At 43.9% G+C, this 19771-nt stretch overlaps 1 protein-coding gene across 1 annotated transcript in view; it reads left to right on the top strand.

The window, feature by feature from the left end:
• The window catches only part of T265_08093 (hypothetical protein), a gene marked incomplete at both ends in the record, with an annotated part of 63017 nt that overhangs the window by 11228 nt on the left and 32018 nt on the right, over positions 1-19771 (top strand). The window contains 4 exons of the mRNA XM_009173792.1: positions 945-1097; positions 1366-1814; positions 3112-3304; positions 16502-16578. Coding sequence (XP_009172056.1) covers positions 945-1097; positions 1366-1814; positions 3112-3304; positions 16502-16578 — 872 coding nt within the window. The remainder of the gene's footprint in view (positions 1-944; positions 1098-1365; positions 1815-3111; positions 3305-16501; positions 16579-19771) is intronic.

Consider the following 19771-nt stretch of genomic DNA (forward strand, 5'->3'; position numbering starts at 1 on the left):
TTTCTCCCATATTCTCCTGTTACTCTTTCGCATTCATCGCTTGCATTCACTTTTTATGTTTGTGACCATGCTCTTCAAAAATAAATGATAATATTAGCACCTATCCGGTGCATAGCTGCCATGCCACCCGAAGGAAGCATATAAGAAAACTGAGACCGTAATTTATTCGGATAACAGGAGTAATGGATACTACTCACAAGGTTGCTGCAAACTCTTCGACAGCCCACGACCGGTTTCGCTCTTCTTGGGGCTCATCAGCAACCTAGTGAGTAGTTTCCTTTATGAAAATCTACTGCGATATCTCGAATATTGTGCCAACTGCATCATGAGGCGGCCTGTGTACAGCACATTCAGTTGCATCATATCATAAACGAGAGATTCAGTTGAGTCTCTCGTGAAAACCAAATTGATTTGCAAATGAGTGTAATTCTCGAAAAGGAGTAATGGATATTCGCGCAGTCCAGTTGCAGTGTCGTGAGTAAGTATCTCCGGTGCATTAAGTAACATTTCTTGCATTTTTATAGAGCGACCTCAACGTGACAACGCTATTACCTCCTTTATGTTGGTATTTCGTTACACACACTTGTTCTGTTCACAGAGGAACTGCAGTCCAAACGATGTGCGAGATATGACCCATTTTAAATTGGTTCTTCTCAAGCTTATCAAAGCTTAACCGAATTCAACTTTTACACTTGGTTTGCTCGCTGTTGTTTCGTAGATTTTCGGACCACACATGAAATACCATAAGTGTTATGTGACCGATCATGCTCTTCTCCAGCCCGCATTCACGGTTCGCTTGTCGTTCACATCATGTGAAGTGTTCTGACTTCTGGATTGTGTTATTAGCTTTGTTGTTGTCATTTACAATCGTATATATTCAGCTGTTTCTGTTCAAGTTCTGTGACCTTGGAACTTAACCCTTGCACCACATTCTTTTATTGCAGGTTCCCTATGGTCTTCGCATTCGCTCAAGCATTCTCTTTCGCGGGAGCATTTTGGGTCCACGGGCCTGTTTGTCGAGCAGTTCCTTCTGGCTCTGTACGACTATACTCCCCCAAGTGCTCTCGAATCCCAGTCCCAGATATCTGTAGAAAAAGGTGTGTTCGCCTCTGATTTTTGTTACCCTGAGTCAAAGTTTGTTCCGACTGAGTTCGACTTTTCACCGCCCAGGGAAACTCCCGTTTGGTTGCTTTGCTCGATACTTACTCATTTTGACTAACGTCCATATTCGTGATTGCCAACTTCGAATCTTCAATTGCTTGATATAAACTTTCACTGAATGATGCCAACTTTCTCCCACACAATTACGACCATAACAGTGTGCTTCTCACAGACCTATCAGACAATAGGCCGTTGGTCAGTTAGTGATTTGTGCTTCATATCCTTTCTCCATTTCCTTTGTAGACGATCGACTTCGTCTGTTCGGATACAGTGCTGACGGCGATTGGGCGGACGTGGAATGCTTGCGGACCTGTGAACGGGGTTGGATCCCTACCAACTATACGACGCCTTTGACTCCACCTGGTCGCTCACATCTGACTAACCGACCTAGTTCGGTCACATTTCAGCAAAGCAACAGTCGAGGCACGAGTGGCCATGGCAGCCAAGCCAGTTTGGCTGGAGTGGGTTTGGATATGGAGAAATGGTACCACGGTGCTATTCAGCGCAGCTACGCGGAATATCTTCTTAATAGTGGGATTACTGGTAGCTTTTTAGTTCGAGAGTCGGAGAGCAAGCCGGGTCAGTTAACCATCAGTCTGCGGTACGAAGGACGTATTTATCACTATAGGATTAATCGGGATGACAACGGCATGGTGGGTGTTTTATGCGGTTCAATTGTCGTTAGCGTGTTGCTGTATGCTGTTCAGAATGTGATAGGCGGCTTTTTGCAACAATCATCATGCTTGACAATCCGTTAACTTTCGGTGATATCCGTTTGCTATGCTGTCATGGTCCGATTCCACGGGCAATCGCTTTATCAGGCGATCTACTTGATAAACCTTGATTACTCCTGCGTGAATTCGGCTGAATACGTTCAGTGATCCATTCGGTAGTCAACATAGCACCGAAATTGGAATCCTTGACCGCGTTCGGTTCGGCTTCCTTGGCCGATTTTTTGTCAATCTTGTGAGATTTCGAGTTGCACTGTTTCCATCATCTGTTGACCCATCTTAATCAGATTAATTAAATATCATCACTGCTACCAGCCGTCACTTTCTTTGCATTGTGGTCCCAACGTCTCACGTTTGTTTTAAGTCTAGCTGGATAGGCTATCGGCTTCACACTCACACTGTCTACCACCTGAGCAACTTGCTTGACTCTGATGACCGTCGTTTTTACACGGGCAGCCGAAGTCAGGAACTGACTGACGTTTCTCCAACAAGAATGTGCCGTTTGCATAGCGTTACTGAACGGTGAAAAGCCAACTAATAGATAGCAGTACCTCATTTAGGAGAAATTTTGAGTCTCTCACATATCAGTGATTTATGTAACTGACATTCAGTTCTGTAAGAGAAACCCATCTGTGCTGAGAACCCGAGAAGCGGGTTCGAAACCCCTACATTTTCGTGAGCTCTGCACTGCTGATACCTTCTAATTGGGATGAAGCAGCTACACACCGCTTTTCTAGCACAGATTGGTTTCAATTACAGGACGAAATGTCATTTGAAAATTTCCGAATGTCCTCACATTACGAACGATTTAGGTAACTTGGCCTGTCTGTCTTTTACATCCATAATTTTTCATTAGATTGATCTGGACGGCTTATTCCTCAGTTCAGTTACTTGCACCCTTATTCATTTTATCTGCTTATCTGTTAATCAATGCTATGTTTCCTCTGATTGCTTGACCCTCCTCGTTTATCAAGCAGAAGAACTAATTCATTACCTGATTTCACTGTGAATATATTCTAGCAGATTACTATGCGTGTTGGTCCTAAATCTCATCTTAGGTCTCTTTCCCCGTTAATACGGTCTCATTCTGCCTTGAGTAGCTACAGCGGAGTGTACCCCTTGCGTCCAGTTTATAAGGTGTTAGACCCCTGATTGCTGTTGAAATGCGTTCGGCAGTTGTCCCTATTAAGATCCTTTTGATTGTCCCTTCCTATCCTAGTTCTATGTGACGGACGCCACCAAATTTCTGTCCGTTTCCGACCTGATACATCACCACGGGAAGCAAGCAGACGGGCTTGCATGCACGCTTCTGTATCCGGCTGCTAAGCGCGACAAGGTTACGTCTGAAGTGAGTCCAGAGGTGGACGTGTGGGAGATCGATCGGACGGAAATCATTATGAAACACAAGTTAGGTATGCTGCGCTATACTCCCTTCTCTGCTGTCTGTCTTGTTTATTAGTGGTTTACTACCATTCACAATTCACTTCATTGTCACTACTTCTTCTGAAATCTTTTCTCCCCTTTCATCCAAACTTAATATTTCAGATCGCGTTGATGCGTTGTCCAAATGATCTGATTTTTCGGTTTACAGCAATTCAGGCGGACCAGGCCTTCTTTTACCTCCTGGGTACTAAGCTACACCTCACAGAAATCTCTGTGCATAGTTACCACTGGTTTGTATCTGAAAATGGGTGATCCTATTCCTGTTAAGTGTGCATCACTTCGACGCTATCTAGTAACTGGTTTTTCATATAGTTTAACCCATTATACTTATGGTTGTCTCAACTCTCCTTCAGTGTTGTTAATGAGACGTCGCAGTTGTTCACCATAGTCAACAGCAGGTCCTCAAGAGATCTATGCAACGTCATTTCACAACCGGGTGGCCTCCAACACCAGGATATTTTACCGGTTTCCATCCGGCCGTCAGCGATGAGCACACTGGGGCTAGAAGGTGTATGCGAAATCGATTAGCTCGATCAGCATAGTCCCCAACGGTTAGGTGTAATCCAAAGTCTTCGATAACGCTCTCAGACCGTTTCGAAAGAGCAACACCAGGTTTACCGGTTTCCATCCGGCCGTCAGCGATGAGCACACTGGGGCTAGAAGGTGTATGCGAAATCGATTAGCTCGATCAGCATAGTCCCCAACGGTTAGGTGTAATCCAAAGTCTTCGATAACGCTCTCAGACCGTTTCGAAAGAAGCCGTCAGCGATGAGCACACTGGGGCTGGAAGGTGTATGCGAAGTCGATTAGCTCGATCAGCATACTCCCCAACAGTTAGGTGTAATCCAAAGTCCTCGATAACGCTCTCAGACCGTTTCGAAAGAGAAGTGCATTTTGAGGAACAAGAAATGAGTCGAAGGATATAGCTATCGACCTATCAGCCGCCCATCCTATTTGTCTCATACCTGCGAAGCCCAGCAGTTCATTTGCTGAATACTCTCTCGGCCATTGTTGTTTAGGTGGCATTCTCAGGTTGAGGTTACATAATGATGCTATGGTGTCATTCGATTCAAGCACCTAACCCAATACTGTCAAGTTCAGTGGTTTGGGGGACATTTTGGGTCTATGTCTGTGGAAAGTCTTGCTGCCGACCGCCGTGCTCGGGCAGCTGATATCCGAGACACTCAGGAAACTAGCACATCCTCCAGCGGGGCACTACGGAAGCAACTAACTAAATAAGTGATTACGCACCAGCGAGAAAGCCTTTGTGAAGAAATTATCGTCATCAGCTCATACACAGCCAACCATCGTTTCACGAAAAGCAAATAATGTCTTAGCAGAGGAGGACTCAAATAAAGCTAGGTTCTCGTCAGAGTTATAAATTTCAGTGACTTTCTGCTGTTGGCGGGGGGTGAGATGGCTCAAGTGGTTAGAGCGCGAATTTACTGACCGGAAGATCCGTGGTTCGACCTCGACTTCTGCCTCTCGACTTCCCTTGCCTAGGCTTGAGCGACCTGGCAGTATCCCAGCCCTCGTGCTTCCTTCGGGTAGCATGGCAGCTAGGCACTGGAAGGGTGTTACAACTGAATGATTTTTTCTGCTGTTGGTACGTAGTGTGCTACCTTTCATGAACTGGAAGCCGCCCATTTAAATAATAGGGGCAGACTAAAGATTTCTTGGGATATTCTACTCAGTTTCGGCGTTTCATACAAATCACGTTTGATTAAGGCCTAAGTAGTGACACTCAGTCGAACGGTATTGTTGGGAAGTAGACCTCTGAGACGACGTCAGTTGCTATCATTGTTTCCGATAGCAGCCGCTTTGTCATTGTATGGTGAAGCTAAGCGGTAGCTCGCTGATCTTCTCCCTTGACTCACTACTTTCTTTTCTACTTACTTACCGCTAGTGGTTTCTATTCCTTTTTGTGTGTTCTTAGTCATTGTTTACCACTATAGTAATATCATGAGCGTCTTTGGACTCCGCGGTCCAGGCGATTTTCGTGTTAAAAAACGGGACCTTCAGGGAAGAGGGTTCTTGAAACCTACAGTCTTTGAGCCTGTATGAAGATGTGTTTTTATTACGAATGCATATCTTGGTGATGCCTGCTACGTCCGTTGACAACTTAGCTAATTTATTCAGTTTTCTGTTTGTAATCCCTTTCGAAGTTTATTCTCACTAGTTCACTGTTGGGCGATCCGAATCATATGGTATGTTTTCATATGTTCATTTTCAAACATTTCATACGACCTTTAGACGATCGTCTTAAAAATGTCTCATTTCTTTCAAATTCTGAACTTTTTCGGAAACCTCGGTCAACGCAAACTGGACTCATTTGTTAGATGACAGGAATGGATACTATCGGCTCAGCTCTCCTAGATTGCTTTCGTCTATGTCAGTCAGCCCCTAATAATGGCCTATGATGTATGTTCCTCTAGTTCGACAATGAACTCACAGTTTTGAAACACTGATAACGTAACACTGATATCTTGCACATTTTCGAGCACGTTTCACCTTAAAAAAGACATAACGCTGTTGAGCGACCGGTTCACTGGTTTGTTTTCCATTTGTGACGTCTAATAATCAGATGGGTGACGGGTGTGTAAAATGATACGTACAACCTCAGGATCTTGCAAACTAACATCTACTGATACCAGTTACATGAATCGCTCAAGCTTCCACTAATGCTCTCCTATAACTCGTCTCCCCAGGACATCTGAAATTTAAGCCAACGATAATTTGTCTGTGCGAACGTGATGCATACGTGTTCCTAAAACCATTCAGTAGCCACGTTACAGGTCGAACTGGGCCGAGGCGTAACACTATACTGTTTGGGACAACGTGCACGGGATTACGAAGCATTTTCATATCTCTTAGTGAGTGTAGTAACTTGCTATCTCTTTCCGTAGAAGTGATTCTTCCCCTAACCGCTACCGCGACCAACGCAAAACGCGCAATCCCACTACAACGGTCATCGTCAGTCGGGAATCCTTAAGCCATGCTTGTATAAAAACATACACATTGGCTATGATGAAGATTGATGACAACTGTTATTTGACTTCTGCTTGTCCCCCTAAAACGAGGCAAAGTATTGGTGGAATGCACTTATTTCTGTTGGTGTTAACGAGTGTCACGGTCAAATATCTCCTTTGTGATATTTGTCAATCGAATGTGCTGCCTTTTGTTTCAGTTTCGGGATATAGCAGTACATTTTCGTGACAGGCATACTACGCAAACGATTAACCTTAACGTAATTTACAGTTGGGGAGCTTTCTGCAGTCTCACGAATAGAGTATATCATGTCAAGGCTAGGCATAGTTCTGGAAACAGAGTTTTTATTTTCAAACGACAAGTAGTAACTGATCCACTGCTGGCACTACTGGAATATTACTGTACTGAGATAATCTGGATCCGTCCGAGCGTCATGAAGTTTCTTCAAGTTCAAAGCACAACGTTGTGAGATTTGCTTCATTTGGTCTACTATTTTTGTAACAGTGCCTTCAATAGGGGAACGCCCAGTAGATTTACCGATTGGTTACAACGTGGCTTGTGATTCGGTGATTATTACCACCTAATGCCTAGTGCAACAAAAACATAATACCGTGCTACCGAAACACCAACCAGGTTGTCAGTTTCTCATCACAATTTCTTGATAAGAAAGAATAAACCACAGTCATCGGATTCTGTCAAATGTTGCCAGTGTTAGTTTTAGCATCCGTTTCCTAAATCGAAAGTCTCTTTTTACCGTTCAGTTTAAGACCAATTTCCAATAGGGCTTTGCGACTTATCAATCGAAGGATAAAAGATATCGGGAAATGCCAATATGTGGTTGAATTAAAAGTGAGATCATCTGTCCTAGTTTCGTAAAGAATGACCGTCCCCGTTGTTTATTGAGCGTGATCGATCTAGAGGAGGAGAATCGTCGTGAAAAGGAGAATACGTCCTCGCTGGATAAAGCGAGTTCTTTACTTCACTCACAACCTATACTCCAAATCTCGATTTTTTTATTTGGTCTGGTGCAGTTCGCCCGTCTATTTTTGTGATTCAGCCTACGGTGCCCAACCATCGCCAACTGTTCGTCTAGTCGTTCACAGAATGTTGTGGGATGTCGTGATGTGTAATTGACGTGTTATACAACACCTTCCTAGCTGGTCCTTTTGTTGCTCTCAGGTGTCGATGCGGCTGTCGTAGGCAGCTTCAAGTGTCGAACTAGGCTTATCGAAATCAACAAGCAGTTTACTCTGTCTGCCACATGCATGTGTCTTTCCAAGTCGTCTGCTTGTGCAACTACCTGATTGACATCGGCAAACTCGGAGTTTTGTGTGCTCTTTTATTTCACTGCATGACTCGCTTTAATTTCTGCTTTGAAACTTGACAGCCACCAAGTATCGTTGGTGGGCGGCTCTGGTACTGTTCGGGCACATGCGTCTCTCCAATCACTGGTTTAATCTGATCTTTTGTTTTCGTACAGACTTCTGGATTGGGAGTTATGAGATCTTTTGTGAGATTGAAGTTCGTTTGCGTAGGAAAGTTAGTGCAGTGTGTTAGCCATTCTAGTACACTCCACGGTCGCACCTCAACTTTATCAATGGAAAATCAGCACACTTGTTCGTAGTCGGTTTATCCCAGTAATTCTGGTCAGATAATCTTGTTTTGCGACACCCGTCGTGGAATTTCATATGGCCTATTTGCCTAGTTTACTACTGACCGATTCGCAAAGACTATGGTGTCCACAAAAAGCATAAATACAAGACTGCTAGTAGATAGGGTGGATGGCCAGAAGTGTGTCTGCACAATGTTGTGTTCCAAATCCATTAAAGCTCATGAGGGATAGTAGCCCCAGCTATTGCGTACATGTGCTTTCCTGGTACAAATTTTGAGTGATACCGAATAAAAGTTGTAAATTTAGATTCACAGTCCTGAGCACAACTGGGTGTTCAGGGATGCCCGGACACATCTTTCCCTCCTGGGAAGATATTTAAAAACGGGACTTGGCACTGGAGCATCAATCAGTACAGCCTCCTTATTCAAGCAAATCCGCCCACTCGTGCAACTAGGTAGAGCTGTCGGGGTAACAAGTTTTGTTAGTTTAAAAATCGAACTTTCCTGTGTCCGCCAACTGCTGCGCAAATCATGTTGCGCGGTAATTTATACCCATAACTCTACGATCAACAAAAATGCTTGTGATGAGTGAAACTCAGTGAAGCCCGTCACGGCTACAACCATCGTTGTTGATTTTTCACTAAAGCATCATCCGTAAGGCCACTTTGGTAGCCAGTGACGGCAGAGAATTAGTTTGACGAATGCATTGGTTTACGGAGATATGAAGCCGCAGTCTTTTCGGTCTGTGTCGCGTTGTTTTCGTTGATAAAACGCATCGATCAACATACAACGCGTCATCTTTGCTATGCATTGATCGGACTATGATCAGTATTGGTGTGTCAAATAACTGCTGAAATCCGCTTCGTCTCTATGGTTCAAATACTGTTCCTGTGAATGAAAGTTAGTGGAACTCTAATACAGTAATTTTCGTACAACTATTGTTGTTTTTCACCGGAGACCCGAGTAGCATGATTTCTCGGCCGTTGGGCCAATCAACGGTGCTCAAATCAGCTGGACCTCCTAAAAGCTACCAAGTTTTCATTGCATTTAGCTGATTGTTCGAGACTAGTTCTCGCTAGTATTTGTGATGACAGCTTCGTTAAAACGAGCGTGTTGATTAACAGTTCCAAGGCTGACTGCGTTACCCTGGTCTGACTTGTGTATTCATGCACAAGTCCGTCTCACCTCAGACGGAGTTGCGGATTAGCTGCGACTTGTTTGGAGCTGAGCCGTCTGCTGTTTATGCGCCATGAAACAAAAATGTTTGCTCTACAATGAAAATGGTAAAGTCGATCGAAATTCATGAGTAGCTCACTACTGGCTTCATCGTGTTTTGGACTTATCAGGTAGGCTTAATTCCCCGGTTGCAGTCTTTCATTTGCTTTGACTTGAACACCATCCATGATATGTATTACGTTGGTCTTGAAGGGGCGATTCTATCGGTATCCCGATACGCACTTTGTTTTTGCTGATCTTCAACCTAGTAGGTAGTGCAAAGGCTGGTTCGTGCTACTACTACAACTTATCTGACTGCTGTAGAATCTTTGTGCCTTCCTAACTGGGGCTCATGTGATCCTCCTTGCACTCGGTTTGAAGCCCTACAGAACATGGCACGCAAGCTTGTGTGCTAAGCTTAGGTACGGTGAGGTCGGTGAAGGATTTTGGATGAATTCGCCTCAGTCCGAAAGAGTGCTCAGGTCTATTTATTCTAGTGCGCTAGTATGGGTCGCTGATGCACTACATCATTGATGACGATATTCTGCGGTTCAGTTGGGTCGGTTTTTGAGACTATTTTGCAATCTATGCTTTATCAAGAAGCGCCTCCCTATTATTCAGCGTCTTTTTTGACGTACATGTGTGATATATTCCATGGATTGCTTTTCACTTGTGTGACATGCCTCATGGTTTTCGTTCTAGTTAGTCCCAATGTAACCCCCCCCACCATGATCCCCACCTTTCTTGCCCCAATCACAGCTATCTTTGGGTATTTAGACGAATGAGTCATACTTGCACGGAACCCTCCGCTGTCCACCAGCTGCTTTGTTCCTCAGTGATGGGCAATATTGGGATTACCGATGACGCATCTGCTAGCCCACTCTCGCTAGACAAACTCGCATTACCGTCTAACCAGACATTTCGTCTTCACTGACATTATCTTCACCAGTCAGGGTCCTTTAGATTTCAGTATTCGGTGCGTAGATGTACCATTCAGTCATTCAATGTGTTTGCATCTGGCGATTCCTGGGTTGACTGACTGTCTTTCGAGGTTGATTTGTTTTTAAAAAAATTAATTCAGGTTGTGCAGCGTAGTCCGATGGCTTGGTGACCAAGGGTTATCCCTGCCATAACCTAGGTTCTGATTAGTATGCAATTATCGGACAGGTAGCCAAATTAATGTGTCCTAGCAATCACTTCGTTTGGGCGCTGCTTCTAAATATTTCAGGATATAGCGATCATAATTGTCCAGGCCTCTGAGTGCGTGATTAACATCTAAGTTGATATCTCTTGGATGTACGGAGCTGTGAATAGACAGGCACGTTCCCTACTGTAATAGGACCTGATGAAAATTATTTTACTTCTCCCGAACCCATCGGCCGTTTGAATTGGATAATCTCGCTAACTGCTAGAAAGAGATCTTACTGATTGGCTCTCCGTCTACGTTGAAACTCAACCAACCTGGTAACGCACTGTCTGGCCTGAAGAAGCTTTTGTGCTCGAAATGGAACGTTGATCAGCTGTAAACCCGCCGATTGCTTACCAAACTCTTGTGAGTCGAGGATATGGTGAAATCAATGAGCTCCGAAGTCATTTCATCGCACGAAATAGCGTTCCAGTAAGTGGCTTCCCATCATAATCGGGGATATTCAGGTTGACTGAGTGAATGCGCTATGCAGAAATGTTAGGTCATCATCATCATCAAAGACAGCAACATCAGTGTTGGCACTGATGCTTCACTGCCATACAAATGTTAGGTACGTCCATGACGACGATATGATTTGGCACCATCGCTTCCATACTTATGTAAGTAGCAGTACTTTGTAATGTGCTACTCATAAGGTTGCTAAAAATCCATCGGCAGCCTACGACCGGTTTCGCCCTTCTTGCGGCTCTTCAGGTAGGCGCAGTCCCCGGGTTTCCGTCAACCTTATGTTCCACTTGAAACCAAATTGCACGAAATTAGTGAATATACACTGATTTGCAAACTAATTTGGTTCTTTCGAGAGACTCACCTGGAACCCAGCTGAATCTCCCGTTACTTCATGGTGTTCTCAGGCAAGTGAGTGTGCTGCATGCACCAGGCAGCCTCATGTTTCAGTCGCCACAACATTACAAATATCGCGATTCATGTATATATTTCTATTGTAATCTACTACTCATAAGGGTGCTGAAAATCCATCCACAGCCCACGACAGGTTTCGCCCTTCTTCGGGCTCATCACGTAGGCGCAGTCCCCGGGTTTCCGTCAACCGCATGTAGCAGTACTGTTTTTTCGCGAAAACGGATAAGTCAGTAAATGTCAGTGCCACACTGAAACACTCGGATTGTTCAACAGCTGATCTTGTATGTGGTAAAAACGCAAAATTGGCGTGCTCGTGTTGCGCGTAACGCTCTCGCTGAACGCACTATCACCAGAGGTTACGCTTTTATGCCTGAATCGGTGCATCTTCGGGCAGGTGGGATGCTAGTTGTTGGCTTAGTACTGTCCCCAAAAATATAGCACTGTTTACCAATGCTGCATGATCCAGACTTTTGGGCTAAGAGTGCTGACAGGGTGCCAGAATAAAACTCCCTACATACTGCTGTGGTGGTTAGGCGTTTGGGTCAAACACAAAAGATGGAGTACCTCTCTTGTCTGGGCAATCAGGAAGAATCCTTCGCTCACCGTTCTTTCCCGTACATTCCACACCATAGGTAAGAATACTGTGATCACGTACCAGCATTGTGCAACTTTTTCACCGATTAGTGTTGTCTGGCATTGATGTAAGTTTTTTTCCGGTCCACTCCTCGATTCTTTTACTCGAGGTTTTTCATATTTTCGTTACCGGAAGATTTTGTTACTCGAATTTTTAAGTAATTGTTGTCCATGCATGCCTATTCTCCTGCTTTTCCCCACCTCAGAATGAACCATTCTATATTCCACTTGTGCTAATGCCATTTTTGCTATCATCTCTGCTTGTCGTGAATCAGTCTGATGTCTGGACGTTCGGCGGACAGCTTTAGGAAGAATTTCTGAACTTTATGTGATAAAGGCTTAGGGCAACTATGGTCGTGGGTTGCCTGCTGATGAATCAACTTGTGGGGAAAATTTTTTTGTCACTTATACTGTTTTCATAATCTGTTTTGTGGGGATATGGGATGTGGAAGCATACAGACGTCCTCATAAATGTTGCTCGCCGTTGAACTGCGGTAGCGGAGTCTGATTTCGACAGAAGATCCAAACCAGTATGATAAACTGTACATGGAGAACGTGTTTGTCAAGCTGCGTTGTTGTGTTCCTGTTTATCTGTCTTAGGCTCACTGTCGTCAGAGACCTTTTGTCGGATATTGTTGGCAGTTACCTAACTTAAGCTAATAAAAAACGCCAATTACGAGGACCTAATATGATGGTCAAAACTGTTTTCGAAAGCCCCCGAAGAGCTTTACAGGATGGTCCGATTTTTTGTATTTTGAATGCACGTTCGAGAAACTCCGCACATTGTCGTGACTAACATTGATAGTGGTTATTTCTCACGAATTCCGCCAATAAGTAAAATGTCACCGCGAAACTCGAAAAATAAATCCCGTCTGGCTAGTTGATATAAGTTTTTACATCCCAACAAATGTTCAGATACAGTTGTGAAAGGTGTGATTGGTCTTGATAGTGCTTCCGGTTTTCACCACTAACCATCCCTACTTAGCGAACTTTTTTTGGGATATCCGCTGTTTGTAGGAGCTACATTTTATAGGGGTAAATCAGAACTGGACGAAGGGATGTATTCAGGATCTGCTTTTTTGTGTGCAACCTAATCCTAACCCTTGTGTACACTACCTTATTTAACAGCACGGGGGCCCGCTTCGCATTATTGCTGAGTTTCTGCTTTTGCCTGTGTTGGGCGAGATTCTGGAATCTTCATAGCTGCCTAACCACTTCTGTTGAGATGTCGATAAAGACTATGACTTCGCGCTTTACAAGTGACAAACGTTTAAACGAAGACAACAGGCACCTGTTGAGCTAAGGGAGGATCGGCGTGTGAATTGGTTAGCGTCTTCAAAGTGCAATGAGAGCATTCACCACAGGCATGATATTATTTGCCCTTTCGAGGTTCACATAATACCAGGGCTTACGGGTTATCGGGATAAAATCATACACCCACCTAATAAGATCCTTTTATGGTGAAATACACACATTTGTAATTTGATTTAGTCTTGGTCGAGGAGTACCATAAACAAGAGTCTCCCGTCGCATAAGATTGACATGAACGAACGCTAAAAAAGGCAAAAACTGTCATGATTTGTTGAAGCAATATACAGCAAAATCATGCTTCCTGTCATGAAAGGTTAGTTTGTTCATTAACACTTAGTCTAATCACGGGGTCCGTTTGTGTTCAACCCATCTACTTGTATAAACATGGAGCATTTCACTGTTTGCAACTTGCGACAGTTGCTTTGCTAGACAAAGTGACTCCTACGGTGTGCTAAGAACTGTATTTCATTCCTTCAGTTCAGACTCTTGCACCAAGACCGTAAGTAACGCTTGACTCCGGAAGCTGTCGCCACAGACTCGACTTTTAGATGTTAGGTGGTTTGTTACCCTCCGATTAGGATTGCTCCGCTAGATGTTAAGCTTCACTGACGGTATTTATATATACTGGGTAATTGGATGTAGTACATAGTTAGGAAGTGTTCAAAACATGTGGTTTCACACTCTTCAGGACATCGCGTGACAGTAGACCAGATTGTTGTTTCACCTCTTGAATTGGACGTCTAACCTGGAAATAAACTTTGACACGTACAGCGTCAGAAATGAGGATTTATTTCCCGTAACAACAAGGGAAAAGGGCATAATCACTGGTGCATACTCATCTCCAGCAGGACACCTTTATTAGCGAGACGTCCTTGTACTGTAACTCATAAAGAAAAACAGTCCCAGCAATTGAAGAGAAAACACCTTTTGGTCTCCCGAAAGGCTGTGGAGGGGCGCCTTATTGCATCTGTATTTAGTATTTACAGATGTGCAACCGTGGCGCATTATTCCTAGACGAAAGCTGTCAAAACACACCCGGATACCAAATGAATTTTATCGCCTCAGTGAAAAAGCATGCATTGTATTTCATACTGATCGTTTTCCCACAAGTAATTCTCAGCCAAAAGGCGTCTTGGAATGTCCGGAGTTGGAGGCGCCGAAACTTTGTAGACTAATTATCTAATTTCACCTGCGACAGTCGGAAAACGACTACTATCTTACATTTCATGATAATATTCCTAAGTACTTGAGTGCAGTCGCATCCTACATATTTTTTCGACGCTCGTTATCCGAGAAAAATGGCAATACCCATTGATTTTTTTGATGAAAATGAACTGTTTATTTCCCCGAACGACATACTTTGTATAAGTGGAAATATTACTATAGGTAGACTATTACTGTCCCGAATGGATCCTCAAGCCATTAGTTACGTGTTTTATACCATGTACGATCGTCGCCCAGTTAGTTTCGTCCTTCATTTAAGCTGTGCTCCTTCGTGAAACGCCTGTTCACCCATCACCTCTATCTCGTAACAACCATTGCTGGGTCCTTGACACTTGCTATGAAATTGAGCAGTTGTTAATTTTGTCTGATCAGGCGCTCTCCAGTCCCTTTAAACTCATATAAGTTTATAGTGATTTCTTGCACAATCTGTCAGCTTATGCCTTTTCTCTTCTGTACTCTGAGTACTGGACGGAAGCTTTCGTTTGGTTCCTCGTATTGGCCGTTGGGTTGTTCAAATAGACTAGCTGGGGGTGGAATTGATTGTAGTGAACTTAGTGGTTTGTCTTCCTGGCAATTACCTTATAAAGAGTGCGAACAAACCAGTGGTGCTCGATGGAAGTAAACAAGTTTGGATAAATCACATGACGTTTGACGAATTGATTGGTTTTTGCTCTGTGCTCTCGAGAGATCTGTATACCCTCGATCGTCCCTATGCGTATTGTATTGCCTTAAATTTGGACACTTCTTCACTTATCAGTTGGGACTCTACTTGTCTCGCACATCGTGAATCCTTAAGACTGTATGTTTTTCCACTGAATACTCGACGGATCCTCTTGTCTGATTAATCTTTGGTTGTCTCAAAACTTGACACCTAGTAAAGGGTGTGTCTTCCTGTGGTTCAGATTCAGTGCACGTTTCAGTTTCGCCGTCGTCTGTCTATTCATTTCGGTGTGGGCACGCTTCCATTTCTGATGGTTAGTCAAGGATGCATCGATATGTGTTGGTCGGCTTTCTGTAGTTCGGTTAGCAAAAGTAGGACTGTATGTCCAGCAGCGATTGATGATGGGCTACTGTTGAGGTTGATGGTGGTGTCGATGATAGTGAGGACTTCGACGACAACGTTCTCTTGCCTTAGCGTTCCGTACGTTCTTTTCCATTGAAGCATTCGTTTATCGGTTTTGTTGATATTCTCTCTCTGAGGCATCTCTTGTGCAAACTGTAGACTAATTCAGCATTATGAGGCGCAGAATTGTTTGTATACTTTTTTTTGTCCAAAATCCGTATCCAGAATATCGGCCTTCCATTGCTGTGCGGTTGTCTGTAATTTCCAAGCAGCCCCTCAGTCCTCTCCCTCTAGCGACGGTCGGATCATTCAGCGTGCCTTTTTTTCATCTAGCCAATTTTACGAATTTCCCTATTACCTCTGATACAACTCTCATCAGTAGTGCTCGGTCCTAGGCACCTTCCCTTTCTATTCTTCCAGCATTCCATTTAAGACACTCAGCTCTTTCGTTCTATTCATTTTTCCTTACACTAATTATTCCGAACCACGTTACCTCTTCTCCGGAGATGATCAGACGAGTTATCCGTGGTTGGTGTGTATTTACACCAAAAAAGAGTACACACTCTCGATTTACGACTGTAAGTCTTTGTCAGAATTCTAAACATTGGCTTAGTCTTTTGTACTACTGCACTGAAGTGATCTGGTCCAAATTTCTCAATGGATGCCGCAAACGGGGCCATCTTTAACTGCTTGGCTTCTTACTGCCGTCTGACATAGCCTTTGGAACTTGATTTGATTTCCAGGCCGCGCACCTAGACTATCGATTGGTTTTACAGGCAGCCACACACTATCTACCTAACTATAAACACTAATCTGGATGTTTGTCGGCCATTGGGACCCGCGAGGTGAATGTGCGTACGATTGACCCGAACGAGTTGATTACATGCCAACTTAACTCCTTATTTATGTGCATTTCTGCCGGTGTTTTCTACTTCAACTTATCTTAATAAGCCATGTCGGTTGCCATGCGTATTGACAGGCAATCTGCGGGGGAATGTAACGTATTCCGTGCTAGTTTTCATGCGTCTTCTGTTTCCGACTTTGTTTGCTTTTCAGGGTCCGGTCAATATGGAATTGTGTACGAGGCGTTGTGGAAACCGTATAACATCCTAGTTGCGGTAAAAACACTCAAAGTACGTTCATATTTCGCTTATGCTGTTGGAGGGAACAATGCCAGTTCTGCTTTTCGTTGTTCTTTTTCCCATTCTACCTCGTTTTCACGGTTATTTCTTATTCCACTTTGTCACAGTTCTATATGTGTAAAACCTTGAAATGTTTTCTTATTGGCGGTTGAGATGAGACCTAATTCATCACGGTGCAGCCAGTCAAGATCCGTTTGTTCGGGTGTCTAGCCATAACTGCGCTCGAACGTTCAGGCTGTCACAATTACCTTTACCTGTAATAGCGGTATAGGTAGAAGGCTGTCCACCACCAAATTAAAATGATAGCTCGAAGGAATTAGTACGAAGGTTTTGGCTATGGCGTCACTGTGAATTCCACTTTTGGGATGGGTGAAGAAGAGACGGCATTCGTTACGCACCGAGTAATGGTTTCAATCGCTCGTGTATACTCTCCTTATGTCTGCCCGGGAGCTTATTCGTGATTCATTTCATGATGTATGATACCATGACCTTTAGAGCATATCTGCTCAATACCAAGTGAATGGTTCTACGGTGTGGACGCTTTTCTGAGATGTTGAGCACATGGGGAGCGCGCCTGGCCCATCGTTTGTCGTGGTGCATTCGGTTCTCCCAAAGGTCACTTTATGTAGTCCACCATTACTTATGTCACGTTAGTGTCGCATAGGCAAAGACTACGGATTTTCTTTCCTCGACAAGCAATTTCTCATCCAACGAAACTTACACCACTACCTAGCAACTGGACTTTCCGATGGCGTCGATTGACATGTTTGTATGCATGAGTTCCGAACCGGATCCTATTCAATCCTAATCGAGGTGTGCACCTTGGAGGGAGTATCACTGTTGCATTGAAAGAGCGGGATAATTTTTGTCGAAACTTTGTACCAAACCAGGATACGCAGGGTCAGCGCTCGCCTATATCTGTAGGGTCAGTTCCAATTCCAAAATCACCAGCGAAATGCGCCTGCATAAGAATAAACAATCTGGCTGGAAGAATAACCACATACCTGTGTCCGTAGCCTCTTGGTTCATATGCTCATACTACATAAACATTTAGCTTGTCAATTGGGATCAGGTTGCACAAACAACTGCGTAAGGAATAAAACAATAAAATCAAGGGCACCTGCTATTATGGTATTCGGTGCGGTTCCGCGTCGTATGTAAAACGGGTCACCACGTTTTTGTCACCGCATACCGTGAAAGTAAAAGGAGAAAAATTTAGGTCCAATCCACCTGGTTCCCTTTATGTGTTTCGGAGATAGAACGTGATGCCCGGACACTTCGGAAGACTAAATTTAGAGTGGTTCTCTTGGATTTAATAAAACATCATGTCTTGAGTTTAGTGGGTCAACGCCCAGATAGGTGACAGCCAGGCGAACATGTAACATCTTGCTGCGTTGTGGGAGAGGAGTGTGGACGGGATTCGTGAGAACTACTGACACTTCTTGCAGCTTGCCGTGACATGGTACTGAAATCTGAGTTTTTGAGTTACCCACAAGGTTCTGGGAAGATATTGGCTTTTCATTATTTGACGATTCCTGACCTTTGATTCGCAAATGTGAACAGCGATATACGGGTTCGTGGAGGCTTTTCGAGTTGTCACCGAAGCTACATATTCGGAATTCGGACCCACTTAACTACTCCGAGGTTACAGAGAATGAGATAAAGTTGTTTCTTCTTGAAGAAGCACTGTTCAAAAGGTTACGGGGAACTTCGACAGCCCACGATCGGGCTCATCAGCTAGATGCGGTCCCGAGTTTCCGTCCTCCTTATGTTCTACTTGAAACCGAGTTGTGGAAAATTTGTGAACTGCACTCATTGACACGCTAGTTGGGTTTTAACGGGAGACTCAACGAAATCCAGCTGAATCTCTCATGATCTTCAACTGATTGTTCTGTAGAAGGGCCGCCTTATGATTCATTTAGTACGATGTTTGAGAAATCGCAGTATATTTCCGCGAATGAAGCTACTCACAAGGTTGCTGCAAACTCTCCGACACCCCTGGACCGGTTTCATCCCTCTTGGGGCTCATCAAGTAGGCGTAATCATCGAATATCTGTCAACCTTATCTCCTGCTGTCCGAATGAAAGGTAATTATGCGGTTTATCGTGAAGCTGCAGCTGGACGGCAGTGTTCCATCGCCTGCCGGAAGGTTTGCGGGTTCGAATCGACGTGTAGAGCCGTCAGCGTGGTGCTGTTGATTTGCAAATGAAAGAGAAACGGTTTCAGAATGTTGATTCAGTTTTCAACAATAATTTGCGCCAATTGCAGTCTTTAGTTTGCCAACTGGTCGTAATTAAGTTCACGAAAACAGTGTTTGAACTTCTGATTTGTGTACTGTAAACTTAACTCTCTAGGAGGCTGTTTCCAAACCGCTGATGTTCACCTCCACTTTGATATTGACTCACGGGAAAGTCAGTAGGGTTCAGCAACTGAACACCGAGTTTTCGATCAAACTTTGTTTTCGCGATAAAAGTTGACCGTCTCCCACGTGTTTTGTCTAGACATCTTCCGGATGTCTTCTCTGAACTAGGCGGACTTGTTGTTTTATTTGGCTTTTATTTTGAGAATGCTTTCGTTAACTGGAACATTAAAAAAATAAATTTCTGTCTGAATTGCATTTCATTACCTAATAAGTCTGTCGGACCGACTGGGCTTTCTTTTATCCATTTACCCACGCCTCATCATGTGTAGATACATCATCCGTAACACTTCCTGCCGAGTCCAATCGGACTTTCGTTTTCAGGTTGCTTCTGTTGACGACTTGATGACAGCAAGTCGTCTATTAATCCCACTATAGAGTAGAATGATTTTTAGAACTTGAATTCCCTTTTATGGGCATTTATGTTGCAAATGAATAAAATGGTGTTCATTTACTTCACCTGCTGGCCCATTTTCAACGACCACATGCGTGGTTGTCTTAGAATTCGGCCACGCTATTTGTCCACCGTGCGGTGCTTCCAGCTATGCATGCGATCTTTTCCAACCCAATCTCAAGCAGCAAGTGTAGTTTAACGGGGCTGTCCCGTAATTGTTTGTCTCTGTCCAACAGTTGGATCATCTGCCTTGGATCATATCCTTTATTTGTCCCCGATCTTTTCCAATCTCAAGCAGCAAGTGTAGTTTAACGGGGCTGTCCCGTAATTGTTTGTCCCTGTCCAACAGTTGGATCATCTGCCTTGCCTTG

This window comes from Opisthorchis viverrini, assembly GCF_000715545.1.
Source record: "Opisthorchis viverrini unplaced genomic scaffold opera_v5_199, whole genome shotgun sequence".
In the NCBI taxonomy this organism is placed as follows: Eukaryota; Metazoa; Platyhelminthes; class Trematoda; order Opisthorchiida; family Opisthorchiidae; genus Opisthorchis; species Opisthorchis viverrini.